General features: G+C 41.5%; 1 protein-coding gene across 1 annotated transcript in view; it reads left to right on the top strand.

Moving 5' to 3' along the window:
• Positions 1–19,055, top strand: part of cdh13 (cadherin 13, H-cadherin (heart)) — a 1,028,759-nt gene that overhangs the window by 703,296 nt on the left and 306,408 nt on the right. The window contains exon 7 of the mRNA XM_078544562.1: positions 5,347–5,525. Within this exon, the coding sequence (XP_078400688.1) occupies positions 5,347–5,525 (179 nt within the window). The remainder of the gene's footprint in view (positions 1–5,346; positions 5,526–19,055) is intronic.

The following is a 19,055-nucleotide window of genomic DNA, read 5'->3' on the forward strand; positions in this document are numbered from 1 at the left end:
GGGTAAAGGATTGGTTAGCTAACTGGAAGCAAAGAATAGGGATGATGGCTCATTTTTGGATTGGCAAGCTGTAACTAATGGAGTTCCACAGGGATCAGTGCTGGGGCCTCAACTATTTACAATCTACATCAGTGATTTGAATGAAGGGACCAAATATATGGTAGACGATGACATCAAGATAGGTAGGAAAGTAAGTTGTCAAGAGGAGGTAAAGAGTCTGCAAAGGGATATAGACAGGTTAAGTGAGTGGGCCAAAAATTTGGCAGACGCAGTACAATGTGGGAAATGTGAACTTGTCCACTTTGGCAGTAAGAATAGAAAAGCAGTATACTGTTTAAATGGAGAGAGATTGCAGAATTCAGTGGTGCAGAGGGATCTGGCTGTCCTGGTACATAAATCACAAAACGTTAGTATGCAGGTACAGCATCACGTGTTTTGTGGGTGGATGATCCAACGTGAAGGATGAGTCTGGTGGGCTAACCTTATCATGATGTGCAGAAGCATTATAATGAGGTTCCCAGTGTCCGATGGTAGGAAATGCAGCCTGCCATTGATGGGCTGAGTGGATGAACTCAAACTGGGTTCACGACATCGTGAAACCAATTTACTAATTTTTGGCCTTCTCACCATATTGTCCACTCACGCCCCGAGCACGCCCGACACCAACGGGCACAGAAATTTCTGCCCTTGGTTTCAGAGTGGGGCGTGCCTGACTACAGATCGCCTATTGGTTTACATGAGCAGTGTACTTGCTAGGAACATGAGAGTATAAGATAGCTTTTGTAATTTGTGTTATCCTTACAGATCTGTATATATCTGTGGGTGAAGGAGTATTGTAATATAGATCATCTTTTCTTGTTTAATAAATGTTTTATTCTTTTGTTAAAAGTTCATCAGCTGACTCCTGTGACCCTGTTCAGTAGCCACCCTCCACGTTTCTAAACAAAAAATAAAAGTTAGGATCTATCAAGTCGAATTTGGCCTTGGAATCTGACTTGTCCAGTAGTAACATCAGCTGGCATCATAACAATATTATTAGATAGCACTCTCTTATCCTCTTCTTTCTCCCTCTTCATTATGTTTTTAGTCATTCTTTGCTGGTTCTTAAAACTTGACCAATCTCCTGTCCTACCACTAATCTTTGCAAATTTGTACAGTGTTTCTTTCAATTTGATACTATCCTTAACTTTCTATTCAGCCATAGATGATGCACCCTTCTCAGAGTCTTTCCTTCTCACTGGGATAAATCTTTGCTGAGAGCTATTAAATATCTCCTTAAAAGTCTGCCGCCTCTTCTCTACTATGTTACCTTTTAGCCTAGTTTCCCAATTCACTTTAGCTAGGTTAGCTTTCATACGCTTATAATTACCTTTATTCAGATTTAAAATACTGGTCTTAGACTCACTTTTCCATTTCAAACTGAATGTGAAATTCTGTCATGTTATCATCATTGTTGCTTCGAGGTTCTTTTACTCTGAGTTCATTAATTAATGTCTCATTGCACATTCCCAGGTCTAAAATAGCCTGCTCCCTGGTTGGCACCAGAATGTACTGCTCTAAGAAAATGTCTTGAATACACTCTTATGAACTCAGCTTCCAGGCTACCTTTGCTAATCTGATTTGTCCAATATATATGAAGATTAAAATCACCCACGATTATTGCAGTACCTTTCTTACAAGCCTCCATTATTTATTCCTGTGTACTCTGTCCTATAGTGTAGCTACTGTTCGTGGGCATCTCACTCTGGTACACCCTTAAGTTTGTCCACTTTCGCCCTTCCTGCACACTCTGGTTATCATCACTCATAGCGCTACCCTGGTCTATTGCCTTGTCCTTTGTCTTCAATTTACATCTCCCATCACATGACCCCTGCTTAAATCCATCTCCACCAGCCTAGTTATTCGGCTTCAGAACATTAACTGAACTTTTTCTTCATTCCCTGAATTAGCAACACCCAAGTTTAAACCATAATTATTTGTTTAAAAATGGACATCTTTAGAACATTGTGTACCCATAATTTACCAGAATGAATTAATTTTTTTTTTTAAAGTGCAACAATTATTTTCAGAATATCAAACTGGTGAGGATTTAGTTCTATTCAAATTTCAATGCCGGCAGTTAAATGCTAGCTGCAGATCTATTTAATAAGAAGTTTGTGTTCTAACTACTTTTCATCGTCAGTTCAGCTGCTAACAATCCCAGATGAGCAAGCGTTTGCTTTTATTTCGTAGTGTCAGCCGTGTCTCAGTTGGTAGCACTCTCAGCTCTGAGTCATAAGGTTCTAGGTTCATAGTCCCACTCCAGGGCTTGAGTATGAAAATCAAAGCTGACCCCCCAGTGCAGTACTGAGAGGGCGTGGCACCATACAAGGTGCCTTCTTTCAGATGAGATGTTAAACTGAGACCCCATGTAAAAGATCCCATGGCACTATTTTGCTGGTGAGTAATGCCCAGTGTCCTGGTCAATATCTATCCCTCAATTAACATCACAAGAAAAAACAGATTATCTAGTCATTATCACATTGCTGTTTGTGGGAGTTTACTGTATGCAAATTTTTTTGCTGCGTTCCCCACTTTACAACAGCGACTACACTTCAAAAAGTATTTAATTGTCTGTAAATCACTTTGATACGTCTGGTGGTTGTGATGCAAATCTTTCATTTCTTTTGCTTAAGAGAATTCTCAAACTGGATTCTGAGAACACATAGAACCCCTTGAAGCCATTGTCATAGGACCTCATTTCAAGGATGTTAGATCCTGATATAATTGCACCAAGGAACAAGACTTGTGTTTTTTTGTACGGTGTGAGCTATATGAAGAACTGTAATAAATCTACCTGACCTACATCAGAACATTGGGTCAAAGTAAGATCATACCTTGCAAATTTGACATTTATGGAAATGTTAAGTTAATATTTCTTGTGAAACCTGATATGACCTTTTTCTGCTTTGAAAAATATTTTCCATTCTTACTGCGTTACCACCTAGCGAAGAACAAATTGAACTTCAACCTTTCTGCACCTCTTTATTTTCTTCCTTACTCTTCTGAAGGTGCTGATTTGTGCTCCAGTATGGTTCCAAACCCTTTTATAATTCAACCAATCGTCGTTCTGTATGCCTGAGGCTAGGATGCCAGCAAGCTGTTCAAAATAGCCATCGCAGCTGAGCTCAATTCTGCCCTCACCCAATACATGCATAAGTACACTGTCCAACGGGGGGGGCTAACCAGGCAGCTATCAAGGGATGGGACATTCCTAAAAAGTATCCAACATTTTTTATGTTACAATGGAGATGGAGCAATGCACAGGACCGTAACAAGAATTGTGGCCTATCTGGCTGGATGATGCTATACCTCTGAGAACTGTGACTTTTCTTGGCTATGATAGAGAGGTCAAACATTATAAACCCTAAATAAAACATGGCAGAAAATAACACTGTAAATGGTTATCTCTTCTTAAAAAGAAACCCTTTAAGTCTGAAATTCACTCCGCATTTGTTTTTGATGTTTGCTGTTGCTACTGCTTGAACACCAAAACAAAAGAACACAAGAAGTTGGAGCAGAATTGGACCATATTGCCCGCCAAGCCTGCTCCGCCATTCAATGTGATCATGAAGTGTTGATCAGTTACCATTCTTATGAATGCTGGGAATAAAAAGCAGGTTTTTGTTGACAAACCATCAGCGAACCAGTCAGCACTCTAAGAGATCATCTGCAAATGTTGGGAAATTACCTTTTGCCTCATAAATAAATTCCAGTTGTAAAATAGTCTGAGGCAAATGGAAAGCATTTTCCAACAAGGCCACAAGTACTATCAAAGCCTTGCTATTTTTTAACTTTAACTTTAATGGTAATAATTTTGTAAGATTAATATTTCCCTGCAGCTGCAGTTCTTTTTTGCTGCCAGTATATCACTGAGATCTTTGCTCTTTCCCTTGGCATTGATGTGGGTACCATCGCTCTTTTTGATGAATTTGATTGTGCATTTTTCCTTCGAGGCTGACAGCAATTCCATTGTGATGTATCCTGTTGGTTGAAGCAGCCAATTCACCTGAAATCCAGTGGCCGGCTCCTAAATGTTTGAGATTCTGTTTCAACCACTGTTGAACTGCAGAGCAGAATTTTTTTTTTTACAGAAATGTTTTTATGTGGCAGATGCATTAACTTATGACTTCTGAAAACGCATAGGGAAGAAAGCCACAGACCTTCCAGATCAGGTGCTGGACTTTAAGGCCTCGCCAGGTACAACAAGCGTAATGGATCTCTGGGCTCTTAGCCAAACCTCATCATGTATGCTTGGCTGAGAACTCAGACAACCATTAGAGTACTAAAACACCTGCACCCCAGAGAAAACATTGTTTGATTGATAGCTCAGATTCTCTAATCTCTGTTTTCAATTTCACAATGTTTCTTTAAACAAGGTTAAGTGGTTTCAAGGGTTTGCGGTTTTTGTTACTGTTACTTTAAAGGGTCTAGATGATTGACATTTTCATTTGCTTGTAGTGAAATGACTTTTTTCAGCACTGGAGAAAGTTATAATTGATACATATTTATATTCATTTATTTTTTAAGAAAGCTTTTTTTTTACACATCCTACTGTCACTATAGGGTTCATTGGTTTTATATATTGTATAGTGAGTCAGTGACCATGGAAGTGCCATAGCTTGGCATGGCAGGTGTGAGGAGGACCTTTTGAACTTATCTTTCAAGAGGTCCTTTCATGCAGACTAGCAATCGCAACATCTCCAAGCGGCCATGAACCACGATTCTTTTAAAAACCTGGCCCGACTCCATGAAAATTGCAGAGGAGTAGGAGATGTCGATCTCTGCAATGGAGCCAGCCAGGTCGGAAATGCTGGATGCGAGCTTTTGACAGGAACCAGCCCACACCCTTTAAAGGCACTCCGAAAAATCAGACCGCCCAGGAATAGGGTTGGGAATCCCGGAATCGGGGCATGCCTGCCATTTTTAAAGGGCTCCTGAGTCATCCCGACTTGGTGAAAATCCAGGCGTTTGTGTGAATCTGTCATTTATTGGCAGTTGTTTCCTAATCAGGTGCCCATTCTCCCAAGCTAGTCAGTTTTTGGTCTTGTAACTCATTGGAGGAGCTGTATAGAAAAAGGAAAGCAGGTGTATGATGCTGGAGGCTTGGGAAGCTGGAAATCTGCTGATATTTGCACCCAGGCTTCAGTGCCTACAATACATTTACTGATATTTTTAGACACAGCACTGAGGCTAGGGCTTAGGAGGAAAATATCAGGAAAGCACACACTGACATTTATCTTAACTACTGCAGAAAGTAAAAAAATAAAGAAGTGATATAAACTGTCATTATAACTCCCATTCTAGGAACTACTGTAATGCGAATGACAGCTTACGATGCAGATGACCCCAATACAGACAACGCAGTTCTGCGCTACAGCATCATTCAACAGACTCCCGAGACACCATCTCCAAACATGTTCTACATAGACCCAGAGAAAGGAGACATTGTGACTGTGGTGCCACCTTCCATCTTGGACCGAGAGGTGAGTGAAAGGTCTATCTTGATTATTGTGTTTGTGTTCAATGTTCCTCTTTTTAACTGAACTCTTTGGGATGTGTTATTGCATAAATTAAAGAAATTAAGACTCTTCTTTATGACTACCCTCAAATAGACTTCTGTGCCATTAAAAAAAACTTTTTTGATGAAAGCAATGTAGCAAGCAGCAACATTCAGCACAAGGCCCATTTCCAGGGAACATTGCAAATCATCAAATCATAATCATTAGTAACTCTGCTTAGGTTGAACTATTGTTTTTGAAATATAAACACAAAGAACTCTGTAATGTTGGAAAAAGCTTAAGTGCAATATTATTTCAGCATTATAATTCATCTGCAGAGAACCTCCCATTTGTTTTGTAATTTTGGTTGTATTTATCCTCATATAAGGGGATAGTATCGTGCAGGGAGTTAACTTCTACATGATGTTGCTCCCAATAAATCAACAGAACGTACATTATTAGATAGGACTAAGTCTTGCTGTCTAATCTTTGTTCCTGTGAGATGCAGCATTGCACACGTGCAACCTTGCCAAGCATTAGCATAAGTCTTGAGTGGAAGATTACCAAGCCCAAATGTCAGACATAGCTGCAGATTCTATAGCTCCACACGTTTGCTTTCAATTCCATTTCACGCAGCATCTATTGGCCAGAATTTTACCCCCCATCCACCACACCAGCGGGTTTTTAGGTAGAGGGGGAGGGAGCATGAAATTGAAGGATCAGAATTCCCTGCAGGTTACCGCCCACCCTGACCGCACAGCGATTTTATGCTGGGCAAGGCCTCGGACAGGAAGCCCGCCCTTGCCCCAATTGAGGCACTTAAGTGGCCAATAATTGGTCACTTAATGGCTGTTTCCCACCCAGCCTCAAGCTTCAGGCTGGCAGGAGGATTGAAGTTGCAAGTTGTGTGGGGAAAGCCCCAAAGTCAATGTAGTTGGATCTTGGGCGAGAAGTAGGGGGATCTCCATCAGAAGCCTCCTTCTGAAGTTGGGCGCACCCCCCATCCTTCCCATCTTGAAGCCCAGTGGCCTCTGGACCTCCCTCCACACCCCCCCTAACCCCCACCCTGGCCCCTCCCCTGAGACCCCGATCACCTCCTTTGCACACCCCCGGACATTTCCCTACCCTCCCCGCCCGGGGACCCTTTAAACTTATCTGGGTCTCCGGTGCCCGGACTTAGTCTCAGGTGTCCTCCTGCGTTGCCTCATCAGTGCACTGCGGCTCTTGTCACTGCAGGGTTGGAGATCTGCTGGCTCATCAGATTGGCTGACGGCTCACTAAGGCGGGACCTCCTCCCAAGTGAGGGGTGGAAGTTCCACCTGCAGCCACTTTACACTCTTTTTGAGCGTGGAATGGCTGCAGGACACTCAGAGTCAGTGAGGATGTGTTCCCCGCCGAGTCAGGCCATCGGAAAAATTCAGGCCTTTTTCTCAGGCTGAACCAGGATACCCATGCATTTAGTATCCTATTCAACCCTGAGCTGAGTTCCTGATCCCATATCCACTCCATTACAAAGATCACATACTTTCACCTCTGTAACGTTCCCTTTCCTTCAGCCTATCCGCTGCTGAAACCTTCACCTCCAAACTCAATTGTTCCAATATCCTTTTGATTGACCCTCCATATCCTCCATCCTCAGTAAACATCAGCTCATCTAGAACTCTGTTGCCCATATCCTATGTTGTACAAAGTCACTCACCCATCAACCCTGTTCTCACTGATCTACAGTGGCTGTTGGCCCCCCCACACTTCAGATTTGAAATTCTCACCCTCATGTTTAAAGCCTTTCCGTTCCCTCTACCAACAACTTCCTCCAGCCCTATAGTGTCTCTGAACGCTCTGTTCCTCTAATTCTGTTTTTATAGTGTACCCTTCATCCTTTTGACAACCTGGACATTCAAATATCGAGGTTCTGCAACCTGCAATTTTTTTTCCTTTCCTCCTTTAAAGGTCCTCCTTAATATTAACCTCTTTAACCAAGTTTTAGATCGCCTGCCTGAATATATCTTTTTTTTAATTTGGTGGTCATTTCTTTGATAATGCTTCTGTGAACTGATTTGGAATGTTTTTCTATTTTAGAAGTATTATTAAATGAATGTTGTTGTTGTGATCTGTAGACCCTATTTCACATTGTTCATTGTTTTGTTAACAGTTCCTATTCACATCACTTTCTGATATTAGAAAAGAAACAGTCCAGATTTTGACATAATACACAAAAGAACCCATTCCTATATCTAAAAAGGCCATTTACTTAGTGTTCTATCTGCTTGCTGTAATATTGTCAAAAGCACTACAGCCCCTGATATGTAGATTGGTTTTTACCCCCTTGCCAACAGAGAAATCATATTAAATCCCTTTCCATGTGAATGCTTTACACGATTCTTAAGGATTGTAGATAGTTTCTCTTAAAGATAGTTCCTAGCATTAGGCAAAGGCGATTTTGTCCCAACATTTAAAGAGTAACTCACAAGGTTTGCTGGAGGACTTCTGTAGCAAGGTAAATAATGTGTCTCATTCCAAAATAGTAATAAATTCGCAAAATTATTCTAAACATTGAGATAATCTGTAAATTGTTAAGGCATGGCTAGTTTATTTTGATGAAAGATGTACTGATTCATTAACTCAGCTTCTGTTTACAGGAAACATTTACAAGAAAGGCATTTCTTAGATGTCAAATATTTCCATCTGAAATTTTATATCTGGTTTTTATTTCAGAAAGTCAGATCATAATAACAAACTGTAAATGGGACATCAGCTACACATATTGCATTTATAATACTATATAAAAAATACTAAATTGGTGATCGTTAGTTCCTAATATCTGTATTTGTGTGTGAGAATAATTCTTGCACAATAGTTTCAAATAGTACTCCTTGAATGAGTGAACTGTGAAATCAATTAAGCCCATATACCAGGGAGGCAACATGAATCATTCAATTTATTGATGTTGGATGAGTTCTCCATGGTTGACCACAGGAACCTATACCAAATTTTACAATGAGCTGATTAAATTCATCATAGTTGGATGCTTTGCTCTACCATAATCTCTGTTTTTCTTTATGTATTGTGGTGGTGTGTTACAGATCACCTAAGGTAGTTTGAGTTTCTGTGGCAACATACACTTTTACATGCATGTTACATTACATCATGTAGCCTGGAGCTATGGATAGCAATGGTGTTTCGTTCAGCGGACGCGCGCTGGAATCGGCTGCGCGCCCACTGATAATTGAAAGGACTATTAAGGCCATTAACAAGGTAATTAAGTTGAAATTTACACTGCCCATCCAACCTAACGTTTGAAAAGGCCAAGTGGCCTTTACAATTTTTAGGAAGCCTCATTCACAAGCTATTACACATTAAATAAAAACGTTCTTTTGACGTTAAAAACATGTCCCTTCTCATGTGACACAGTCACATGAGGGGACATGTTTCATTGAATTTTTATTGCATTTATTAATTAAAGAAGGGAGGAAGGGATAAACCAGGGAGCTACAGGCCAGTCAGTCTAACCTCAGTAGTGGGGAAACTGTTGGAAGCAATTCTGAGGGACAGAATTAATCTACACTTGGAGAGGCAGGGATTAATCAAGGACAGTCAGCATAGTTTTGTTAAGGGGAGGTCATGTCTGACCAATTTGATTGAATTTTTCGAAGAAGTGACCAGGTGTGTAGATGAGGGCAATGCATTTGACGTAGTCTCCTTGGACTTCAGCAAGGCTTTTGATAAGGTCGTGCATGGGAAACTGATAACGAAGGTAAGAGCCCATGGGATCCAAGGCAATTTGGCAAATTGGATCCAGAATTGGCTGAGTGGCAGGAAGCAGCAGGTGATGGTCGAGGAGTGTTTTTGTGACTGGATGCCTGTGTCCAGTGGGGTTCCACAGGGATCGGTGTTGGGTCCCTTGCTGATTGTGGTATATATAAACGATTTAGACTTGAATGTAGGAGAGTTGATCGGTAAGTTCGCGGATGACACAAAAATTGTTGGGGTGGTAAATAGCGCGGAGGATAACCTTAGATTAGAGGAGGATATAGACGGGCTGGTCAGATGGGCTGATCAGTGGCAAATGGAATTTAATCTGGATAAGTGTGAGGTGATGTACTTGGGCAGGACAAACAAGGCACGGGAATACACGATGAATGGTAGGACCCTGGGAAGTACCGAGGATCAGGGGGACCTTAGTGTGCATGTTCACCGGTCCATTAAGGTAGCTGGACAGATAGATAAGGTGGTTAAGAAGGCATATGGGATACTTGCCTTTGTTAGCTGAGGCATAGAATATAAGAGCAGGGAGGTTATGCTGGAACTGTATAAAACGCTGGTTAAGCCACAGGAAGAGTATTACGTGCAGTTCTGGAATCTGCATCATAGGAAGGATGTAGACCTCTATGACTCCATAATTTTTTTCAAAAAGCGCTTCAATCCCCCTGAGGCAGCTCCATGCCTCAGGGAGATTAAAGTGCTCTTTCTGCGCGCCAGGCCCACTATCCCTCCTCTCCCCGCCTGCACATAGTGCTACCGCTCGCGATCCATGCAGGGTGGGCCTTAACTGGCCCGCCCATGTGAAATCGTGGTGTGGAGCCGACCATGGGCAGCCTGTCGGCTTCCCCACTCCCGCGGAGCCTGCCCGACGTGGGAAAAATTCAGGCCAATATGTACAGAGAAATATATCTTGCATACCTGGAATCACAGAAAAGTATGACACACAAGGACTTTTCACCTCACTGAGTATGCATTGACTCTTTCGAAAAAAAGATCCAGTTAGTCCCACTCTCCCATTCTTTTTCCATACTCCTGAAATTATTTTCTCCTTTAGTACTTAGCCAATTCCCCTTTGAAAGCTCCTATTAAATATGGCCCAGGATGTTGCCCTCGTCAGGCGGGTTTGGCAGAGAAAGCCGACCGCCGCCCACGCTTGGTGCCGGGCTGCGATTTCATGCTGGCGGGCTAACTGAGGCTCGCTCAGCGTGAAACATGTGCTGCAGCCGAGGGGGGAGGAGGTTGAGCGGGGAACTTCGCGCATGCACGTAGGTACGCGCTGGAAAAACTCCCTGAGGCACAGCGCTACCTCGGGGAGCTGAAGGTTTTAAGAAATAAAAATGAAGAATTTTAAATTGTCGAAGAACATGTCCCCCTCATGTGACTCTGTCATATGAGCAGGCTCACGTTCTTAATGAAATGTTTACATTTTTATTTTGTTTTTAATTGCTGTTGGAAACCTCATCCCGCCCGTGGGTGAGGTTTCCTAAAAAAAATCCAAAGGCCGCTTAGCCTTTTGCCCTGCCCGCCAACCATAAGGTTGGACGGGCAGCGAAAAATTTAATTCAATTATTACTTTAATGGCCTTAATAGGCCTGTTAATTGTCGGCGGGTGCACTGCTGACTTCCGGCGCGTGCCTGCCGACCAACCGAAATATCACGTGAGCGCGCAACGACATTGGGAGGCTTGGCCAACGTCATCACGCATCATTTTATGCTTGCTTGGGTCGGGCGAGCGCCCGCACGACGAGCTAAAAAACTCTGGCCATGTTTCCATAACACCCTCAGGCAGTGCCTTCCAAATCCTAACGATTTGTTGCATAGAAATGTTTTGCCCCATATCGCCTCTGGTTCTTTCGTCAATCACTTCAAATCTGTTCCCCTCGCTAATCAGCCCTTGCACATCTATAAATACACCTAAAAGCAGTGGAGCGTGTTTCGTGTTCCTACGTGCGGGTCTATAATGCAGCATAATTGTGCAGGGGAAGCACGCACCCGTGGAGCCTGCCTGATTTCGCATCCATTTAAATTAACCAACAAATATCAGTCTCTGTTAGGAAAATGTAGCCCTCACCATGTAATGTGCTTGTATATGCTGTGGCCAAACAATCCAATACACCCAGGTGCAGTAGTGGATAAATCTGCCTCATCTTCTCCAATTTATTGTGATTCCAGCTGAGACCTTTTGCTCTAAGATTAATCAGCTCTTGTTGGCAAGGTTTTCCCTTGCTAATGACCATATTGTGTTTGTCACTGGCTTGGAAATGATTAGAGGCTGCAGGTGAACAGAACCCTGCAGTTTTAATCTCCTCACACTGTTATTATTTTAAAATCCTGCCCTGCATCATGCAAGGAGATGGTTTTAAAATGAAAAACATTAGGCACACATTTCTCGTCCTTCATGTGTCTCTATCACACTTCAAATCTCGCAATCAACTTTCAGTGTTAACATTTCTAATAAAGTATAACAAAACAAAATAATTCTCCAAGAAGGCAAACTACCAGAACCAGAATGCCTGCAGATTTTAAGGCCATGAAATGGAGCTGTTGTTATGTAAACACCGGTTGAGTTAATTTGGTTGAATTCTCACCTTATAAAATTGAACATCTTCAGTCAGAGCATGAGCAACACTATGGAAGATCTGATAGTGAAATGGAGAAGTGGTGGTCATGGAAATGTCACTAGGACTGTGGTAATGTCACTGCAATAGTAATCCAGAGGCTCCAAGATAATGCTCTGGGGCCATGGGTTCAAATCCTAACACGGCAGCTGGTGGAATTTAAATTAAATTAATAAGTCTGGAATTGAAAAGCTAGTCTCAGTAACGGTCACCATGAATCTATCATCGATTATTGTAAAAACCCATCTAGTTCACTAATGCCCTTTAGGGAAGGAAAACTGCCATCCTTACCTGGTCTGGCCTATATGTGACCCCAGAATCACAGCAATGTGGTTGACTCTGAACTGCCCTGTGAAATTGTGTGACAAACTGTTAAGTTCAAGAGCAATTAGGGATGGGCAAATACATAAAATCATCCCAAATAGCCAATGTACTCTAGACAGAACACTTTGGAAGCAAGTAAATATAAAATGTTCGGTACTTCTCCAATGCAATCTGAAATTAGCAAACATATTCCAACACACTAAAGGCCCCTGAGTGGACGGTGGTTAAAGTGTGAGTGACCTTGAGTTGTACTTAACTACAGCAACAGGCTTTCTGACCTTAATGGAATAATCCTGTTTAAATATAGTTCCATTTTAGCAGTATAAGAATATACAATAAGTTATATAATAATATAGCTGTTAATAGTGCATTATCTGAGTTACTGTTAGCAAATCCTGGGAAATTCTCTAGTAAGTTTGGTCTGTGCATACTTCAGAGTGAGGAGGTGGTACAAACAGGCCTGATCAACTGACTACAGCGTTGTGATTCTGAGTAGATAACGCAGAGCAGATTCATCCTACCACCAATGAATACTCCTCAGCACTTAGCAGTGTCATAGCCTTCTTTAAATCTACTTAACCTTAAACTCTTTCGAGTTATCAACAGTCACAGATTGCAACTCTTTCGAGTACAATCACAGTTCTTGGTTTCCAGGAGTGGGACATGAATCCACAACCCTCTGATTCAAAGGCGAGGGTGCTATGAACTGAGCCACAGCTGACACCTCCACTATAACCTCAAAGCTGCATGGCCTAGTGTCCACTCTGAATTGGTGGAATTAAAGTTGATTGAAACCCTTTGCTATTAGTTTTCAAACATCTTGGTATGCTAAAGGCTCTATATAGATAAAAGTTGTTCTTGATATTGTTTTGCTCATGTTTGGGAGGAAAATAGAAGGAAATAATTTCTCCTTCTAATTAATTGTTTTTCCATACATATTGTACAACTTTCATTAAAATTTTTTAAAAAAAGAATTTAAGGTAATGATCAAGGTAGAATAGAGCGGAAAATCAACATATTTCATTAAGCAGAGCTTCAATGGAGGGAAAGCGACATTAATTTCTACATTCTCCGATACGGAAAGGTCAAATTGCCCATTTTCACATTTGCCAAAAAGTAGCGAAACCCTACCATCTCATTCACCAGAGAAAATAAAACTGCCACCTGTCAAACAGTAATCAATCACTAAATAGATTATAACCACTGACCTGCCTGCAATGCATTGTAGCTGACAAGGAGACAGAGCCCTTAGGCTTACATCAGTGGAGTATTCCTCTTGACACTGGAACAAATGAATGGACACAGAAACCCACAAAGCTGCCCAGCCTTGTAAATAGAAATCACTTTAGAAGTTAGGATGTTAGAAATAAAAACCCAGGGAAGTGCTCAGTGTGTAAATGGCTACAGGTGTTGACACTTATCTGGGGAGTTATTGTTTCCTGTACCTCTTAGTTTAGAAAATGGTATCCAACATTGCATTTAGTATTGAGCTACAACATGCAACATTGTGACCTCTACATACTTTTTATAAATTTGTTCTCATGGGTTCCTGGTATTTTTCAACACATTAAAACTGTAGTGCCTCATGCATTACCTCAGTACTAGAATTTATCACTTAATTATTGTCCTCAGCCCAGTTATTACAAGTTGATTTACTATTTTTCTTCACCCAAGTCCTTTTTTGGGTGTAGATAATTACATTTTCATCTATTTTTCTTTTGTATGTTGTTAATAGCTTGATAGAATTTATTTCTTTTGACCAATTTTTGACCCTTACTTTTATTCCTTCCTTCGGTGCTGGGTTGCCTAACAAATTTGACTGCTGCCATTATGAAATATAAAATATGAAATTTGTAATTATATAATCATGAAAGCAGATCTTTTTTTTATTTGAAAACATGTGAAATGAAATGGGTTGCTGCTTAAAGAGTAAGCTCATGGGTGACCACTGGAGCATAATACCATCTGGATAAGTTGATTGGAAGAAGTAAAATGTAAAGCTAAGTACTTTGGACCATAAGGAAAGGATGTTTCTAATACTGCTTCACTCCACTTCAGGGAAACTAGTTTAGGGTCTTGATTTTACAATACAAAAAATGATTGTGGAAGTTGATGGAATTGCAATCTAAGAAGTAGAAAATATCAGTTGTTACTATAGGCTTCGGTACACTTCATTTTTAGTTCAGAAATGTAATTTTCAAAGGAATGATCTTCTGGGTAGCGCAATGTGTTGCAAGATTGTCTTTCATTTCTGAGATCTGAGTTTGTGTTCAACCTGAGTAGACTGAGTCTGACAGCTATTAGTGGTATAATGTTGAGGATTCTTTGGACAACATCCCTTGACTTTAAAGGATCTAAGCGCTATATCGGAAGTAAATATTAACTGCCAATAGTGGAAACCATTGTGTCAGTCCTTCTGAAGTTCGGTGGAATAGTGTGAATCTCCTCACCAGGTCATTGGTTGATATGCTAAGTTTTATCCATTGTCTTTCAAAACATTAGTTTGTCCTTCTGTAAGTTAATTGTAGACATGCATTAATTGCTTACATAGAATCATAGAGAATTCAGTAGAAAAGATCTTTCAGCCCATTACACCTGTACAGGTGCTATCTATTGTAACTCCATCTCTTGCTCTTCATACCATTTCCCATTGTTCCCACTACCTACATGCTCCTCCTTTGCCCTTAATGAGCACCTATAATCAGGCAAATGGCACTAGCATGCCATTACCATTAGTGCCAATTACAAAGGCACTGCTTAAAGTACGTAAAGCACGTTTACTATTTCTAGCAGTTCAAACAGCAGTTCGCACCTTGTTAAAGTATGATTACCTTCATGGTGCAGCATGGCCTTCAAAGCAAAAGAGGTCCTCCAGTAAGCTCCAATTACAGTACATGAACACATCCTGTCCTTTGTAATAACGCTCCCTTGTGATGGGACACTGACAGCGATCAGTCAAGATTACTTTCTCCCTGCTTAAGCAAGCTCCCGGGTGGATGCAGAAACGAGAATGACTTTTGGTACATCATCGGAGTAGTATATAATCAGAACAATTCATACCTGGAATCCTTTCAATGAATTGACATTCACATCATTGTAATGAACCAAGTTTAATGTATCCTTTACCAGAAAACACAATGGCAAATTTGCAAAAGTGTCAAATGATAGCAGGGTCCCACACTGCATTTTCCTCCACTCTCAGGCCACTGCCTATTAGTGGAAAAATTGTGTTAACACCAATATACCTGCTAGAAACCGTGGGGCCTGTAATTATCTTCAGGTGTTGATTAATTCTCTGTTAGAGATGATTGATTTGTCTTTGGAGCCATAGGTGCCAAGGTACTCCTTATCCTAATAACCCTTTTATTCCTTATAATCCCTCTCACTGTATGCTTCCACTATGAATCCTGAGTTTTTAACCTCTTATATGTAATGTAATCCTAATGGATGTAATTTAACTTTTAGTAGCTCCCATTAACTCTCATTAACCATCCCCTTTTAGTTTCACTTTGTCACTGTGAGAGTTATTGCATTTTATGCAAGGGTTTTTTGGACGCTGCTAAACTCCCTTTTTTTGAATTCAGTCTTGAAAATGTGTTTGCGTGATCTGAAATTAGCTGTAATTGCTTTCCAGTCCATGTATATTCTGTGAAATCGGATTAAGTATGATTGAGTAAAGATAAAATAGAGGATGGCAAATGCTGGCAATAATCAGAAATAAAATGGAAAATGCTTGGACTTCACTTAGAAGATTTGCATTTTAAACAAAGAACAAGAGACTAACCATTTAGGTAGGCATCCTCTATCAGCATTTAGGATGGATCTGATAAAGTGTCCCATCTAAAATGTCACACTATCTTTCTTTTTCTTACATGACTGACCCCCTGCCATTTTCTTGCTTTTCTTTGGTAATTTATGTTTTTTTTTATTTTTAACAAATGTAGGCTGTTGTCATCCCTGTAAGAAACTTGCTGTTATTGCCAAAAGATGCTGGAAAAGCACAATTGCATGGGGTCTGCTTCTCAACGTGTGATAGCACTGCTAATGATCATGATATAACCTTTGCAAAAGCTACTCATGCTGTCACTGCTAAGACCGATCTGATGCTGGGGCCTTTGTTCCACTCTGGCTCTCAGTGTTCAACCTGATCTTGAATCACATGAAAGCTACCACTCCTAGTTAAGAATCTGCAAAGCCCGAGTGTACCTCTTCCATCTCTGCTGTACTAGGTTTTCAAAGCAGAATGAAAAGAGTGTTATGTAAGAATCATGTTGCTATAAATCATAATGAAGGTTTGTGTTTTGAATGTTGAGATTTGGTTCAAAGAGAAAACAAGCTAATGCAGGGTTTTATGGAAAAGCTAAGTTGACTGCGGGAACTTTAGTTCAGAAATGCAGTAATTAAGGCCTCAGAACTTCCACTTGCTCTGCTATGGCTACGACTAAACTAAGCACTCTAGTGCAAAAGCAAAATACTGCGGATGCTGGAAATCTGAAACAAAAACAGAAAATGCTGGAAAAACTCAGCAAGTCTGACAGCATCTGTGGAGAGAGAAACAGAGTTGACGTTTTGAGTCCGTGTGACTCTTCTTCAGAGCTGGAGAGAAGTAGAAATGTGTTGAAATTTATACTGTTTAAGGGGGTGGTGGAGCAGGTGAAGCTAGAATTCTGCCATTATCGCATTCTGCTTTCTTACCTTTCCCACTATCAGCACCTATTTTAGCCCTTACCACTACCATTAACACTCCCTTCATCCTTTTGTTCATGACTTCTTTGTCAACCTTTCCTTTGCCCCCAGCTATCGTTGGCCTTCTGTCCAGTTTCACCTGCTCCGCCCCCATAAGCAGTATAAATTTCATCACTTTTCTACTTCTCTCTCGCTCTGAAGAAGGGTCATACGGACTCAAAATGTCAACTCTGTTTCTCTCTCCACCGATGCTGTAGACCTGCTGAGTTTTTCCAGCATTTTCTGTTTTTGTAAGCACTCTCATGCTTTGAGACTGTGCTGTCTGATGAGAACATGTTTCCTTCAGATTCCATTGTGCACTGTTTCAACAAAGGCAAAAATCTATTTGTTTTAAACATATTAATACATTTGTTAAAGTGCAGATAGAGAAATTTCATGCATATTGTTTAATGGTCTCATTGCTTATATTGCACAGGGGAAGCTCAAGGCATAAGGTTTTATATATGTGAGCTGGTAATGTCTCAATACTGAATAATCCTTACACTTGTCAGTAGACATCAAAGGTAAAATTCTCACCCTGGTCCCTTCAAAGTCTCACCTCTTCCTATCTCTGTAATCTCTCCAGCTCCACAACCTTCCGAAATATCTGCGTTCCTCTAATTCTGGCATCTTAAGCATCCCTAATTTTAATTACTCTATTATTGGAGGCTGTTCTTTCAGCTTCCTAGGCCCTGGAATTCCCTCCCTCAACATCTCTGCCTCTCTGCTGCCCTTACTTCCTTTGAGGCATCCCTTAAAACCTACTCTTTTGACAAAGCTTTTGGCCATCTGCTCTGATGTGACTCAGTGCCGAATTTTGCTTTAAGACTCGCCTGCAAAATGCCTTTGGGATGTTTTATTGGTTAAGGCACTATATAAATATAATTTGTTACATGAAAGGTAGCAACAAGGGGGAAGATTTTCATCCTGGGTTGGGTTTGCTGAGTCGGGAGGTTGCCGCCTCAACAAACCTCAACTTTAAAAATGTCCGCCCGCAAGTTGGATTCTTGGTCTGGGGGGGCGGGGGGTAGGGGGAGTGGCGGGGGGGTGGTGGTGGTGGGGGGGTAGCAGGCTGTAAAACAAGTTGGGGCAGACGACCACGGAAATGGAGAGAGTTTGCAGGCAGGCCTGGTGTGGGTCAGGTGCTCGGGTGCATATACAAAGCACCCCCGCTGGCGATTCAGTCCTGGTGAATGGAGCATGTCAGGAGCTTTGGAGGAGGCTTTCCCTGTGGAAGAACTGTTATTGATGCTTCCTCATCAAAAGTGCACTGAGCTGAACCACTGAGTGTATTCCCAAGACAAAGCCATGGAGATGGCACTGTCTTGCCACCACAACTTGATTGAGATAAGATGTAGTGATTTAGTGAGCTAGCTTGACTCAGTGGATGAATGATGAGATGATGTGCATCACAAAAGCATACAAAAGTGAATTATTGCAATGTATTTTGAGTTTCTCATGACCATTCTCACCTTACATTTTCATTAATTAACCTATTAATTAATAGAGTGTCGCATGGATCAGGCTCATCTAAAGGGCGGGGCCAGCTGCCCCGTGCTTTTCCAACCTGGACCTGAAGGTCCTGGTAGAGAAAGTCCAAAGGCGAAGGGATATCATTTACCCAGCTGGCCGTCGAAAACTGCCTGGCATGAGCAGGGAGGCATGGATTCAGATTGCAGCAGCGGTGGGCACCACCAGTGACCACAGAAGATCGTGGATTCAGCGCCGCAAAAGGCTCAGTGACCTTTTGCGTTCTGGCAAGGTGAGTAACTTGGCTCCTAGACACAGCAGTCAAAGGGAAGGGTCACATATGCATGCTGCATACAAGGTGCGAGACATGGCACGTACTATGCTCAATGCTGAAGCAGAATATTGTGTAAGCAGTTCATTTAGCCGCATGCAAAACAGATGCATTAAAGAGTAAAATATCTGCGCACACTATATATGAGGGCAGCATCATTTTACGCTGTGGCTGCAGAACGAAAGGGCAGAGAACGCCAGAGAGATGTCCCGGACTGAGGGTGGGAGAGCCCACCTGAGGCCCATGTGTCCCATGAAGCAAATGGCCATGGAGATCACCAGGGTG

The sequence above is a fragment of the Cetorhinus maximus genome, chromosome 6 (assembly GCF_964194155.1).
Source record: "Cetorhinus maximus chromosome 6, sCetMax3.hap1.1, whole genome shotgun sequence".
In the NCBI taxonomy this organism is placed as follows: domain Eukaryota; kingdom Metazoa; phylum Chordata; class Chondrichthyes; order Lamniformes; family Cetorhinidae; genus Cetorhinus; species Cetorhinus maximus.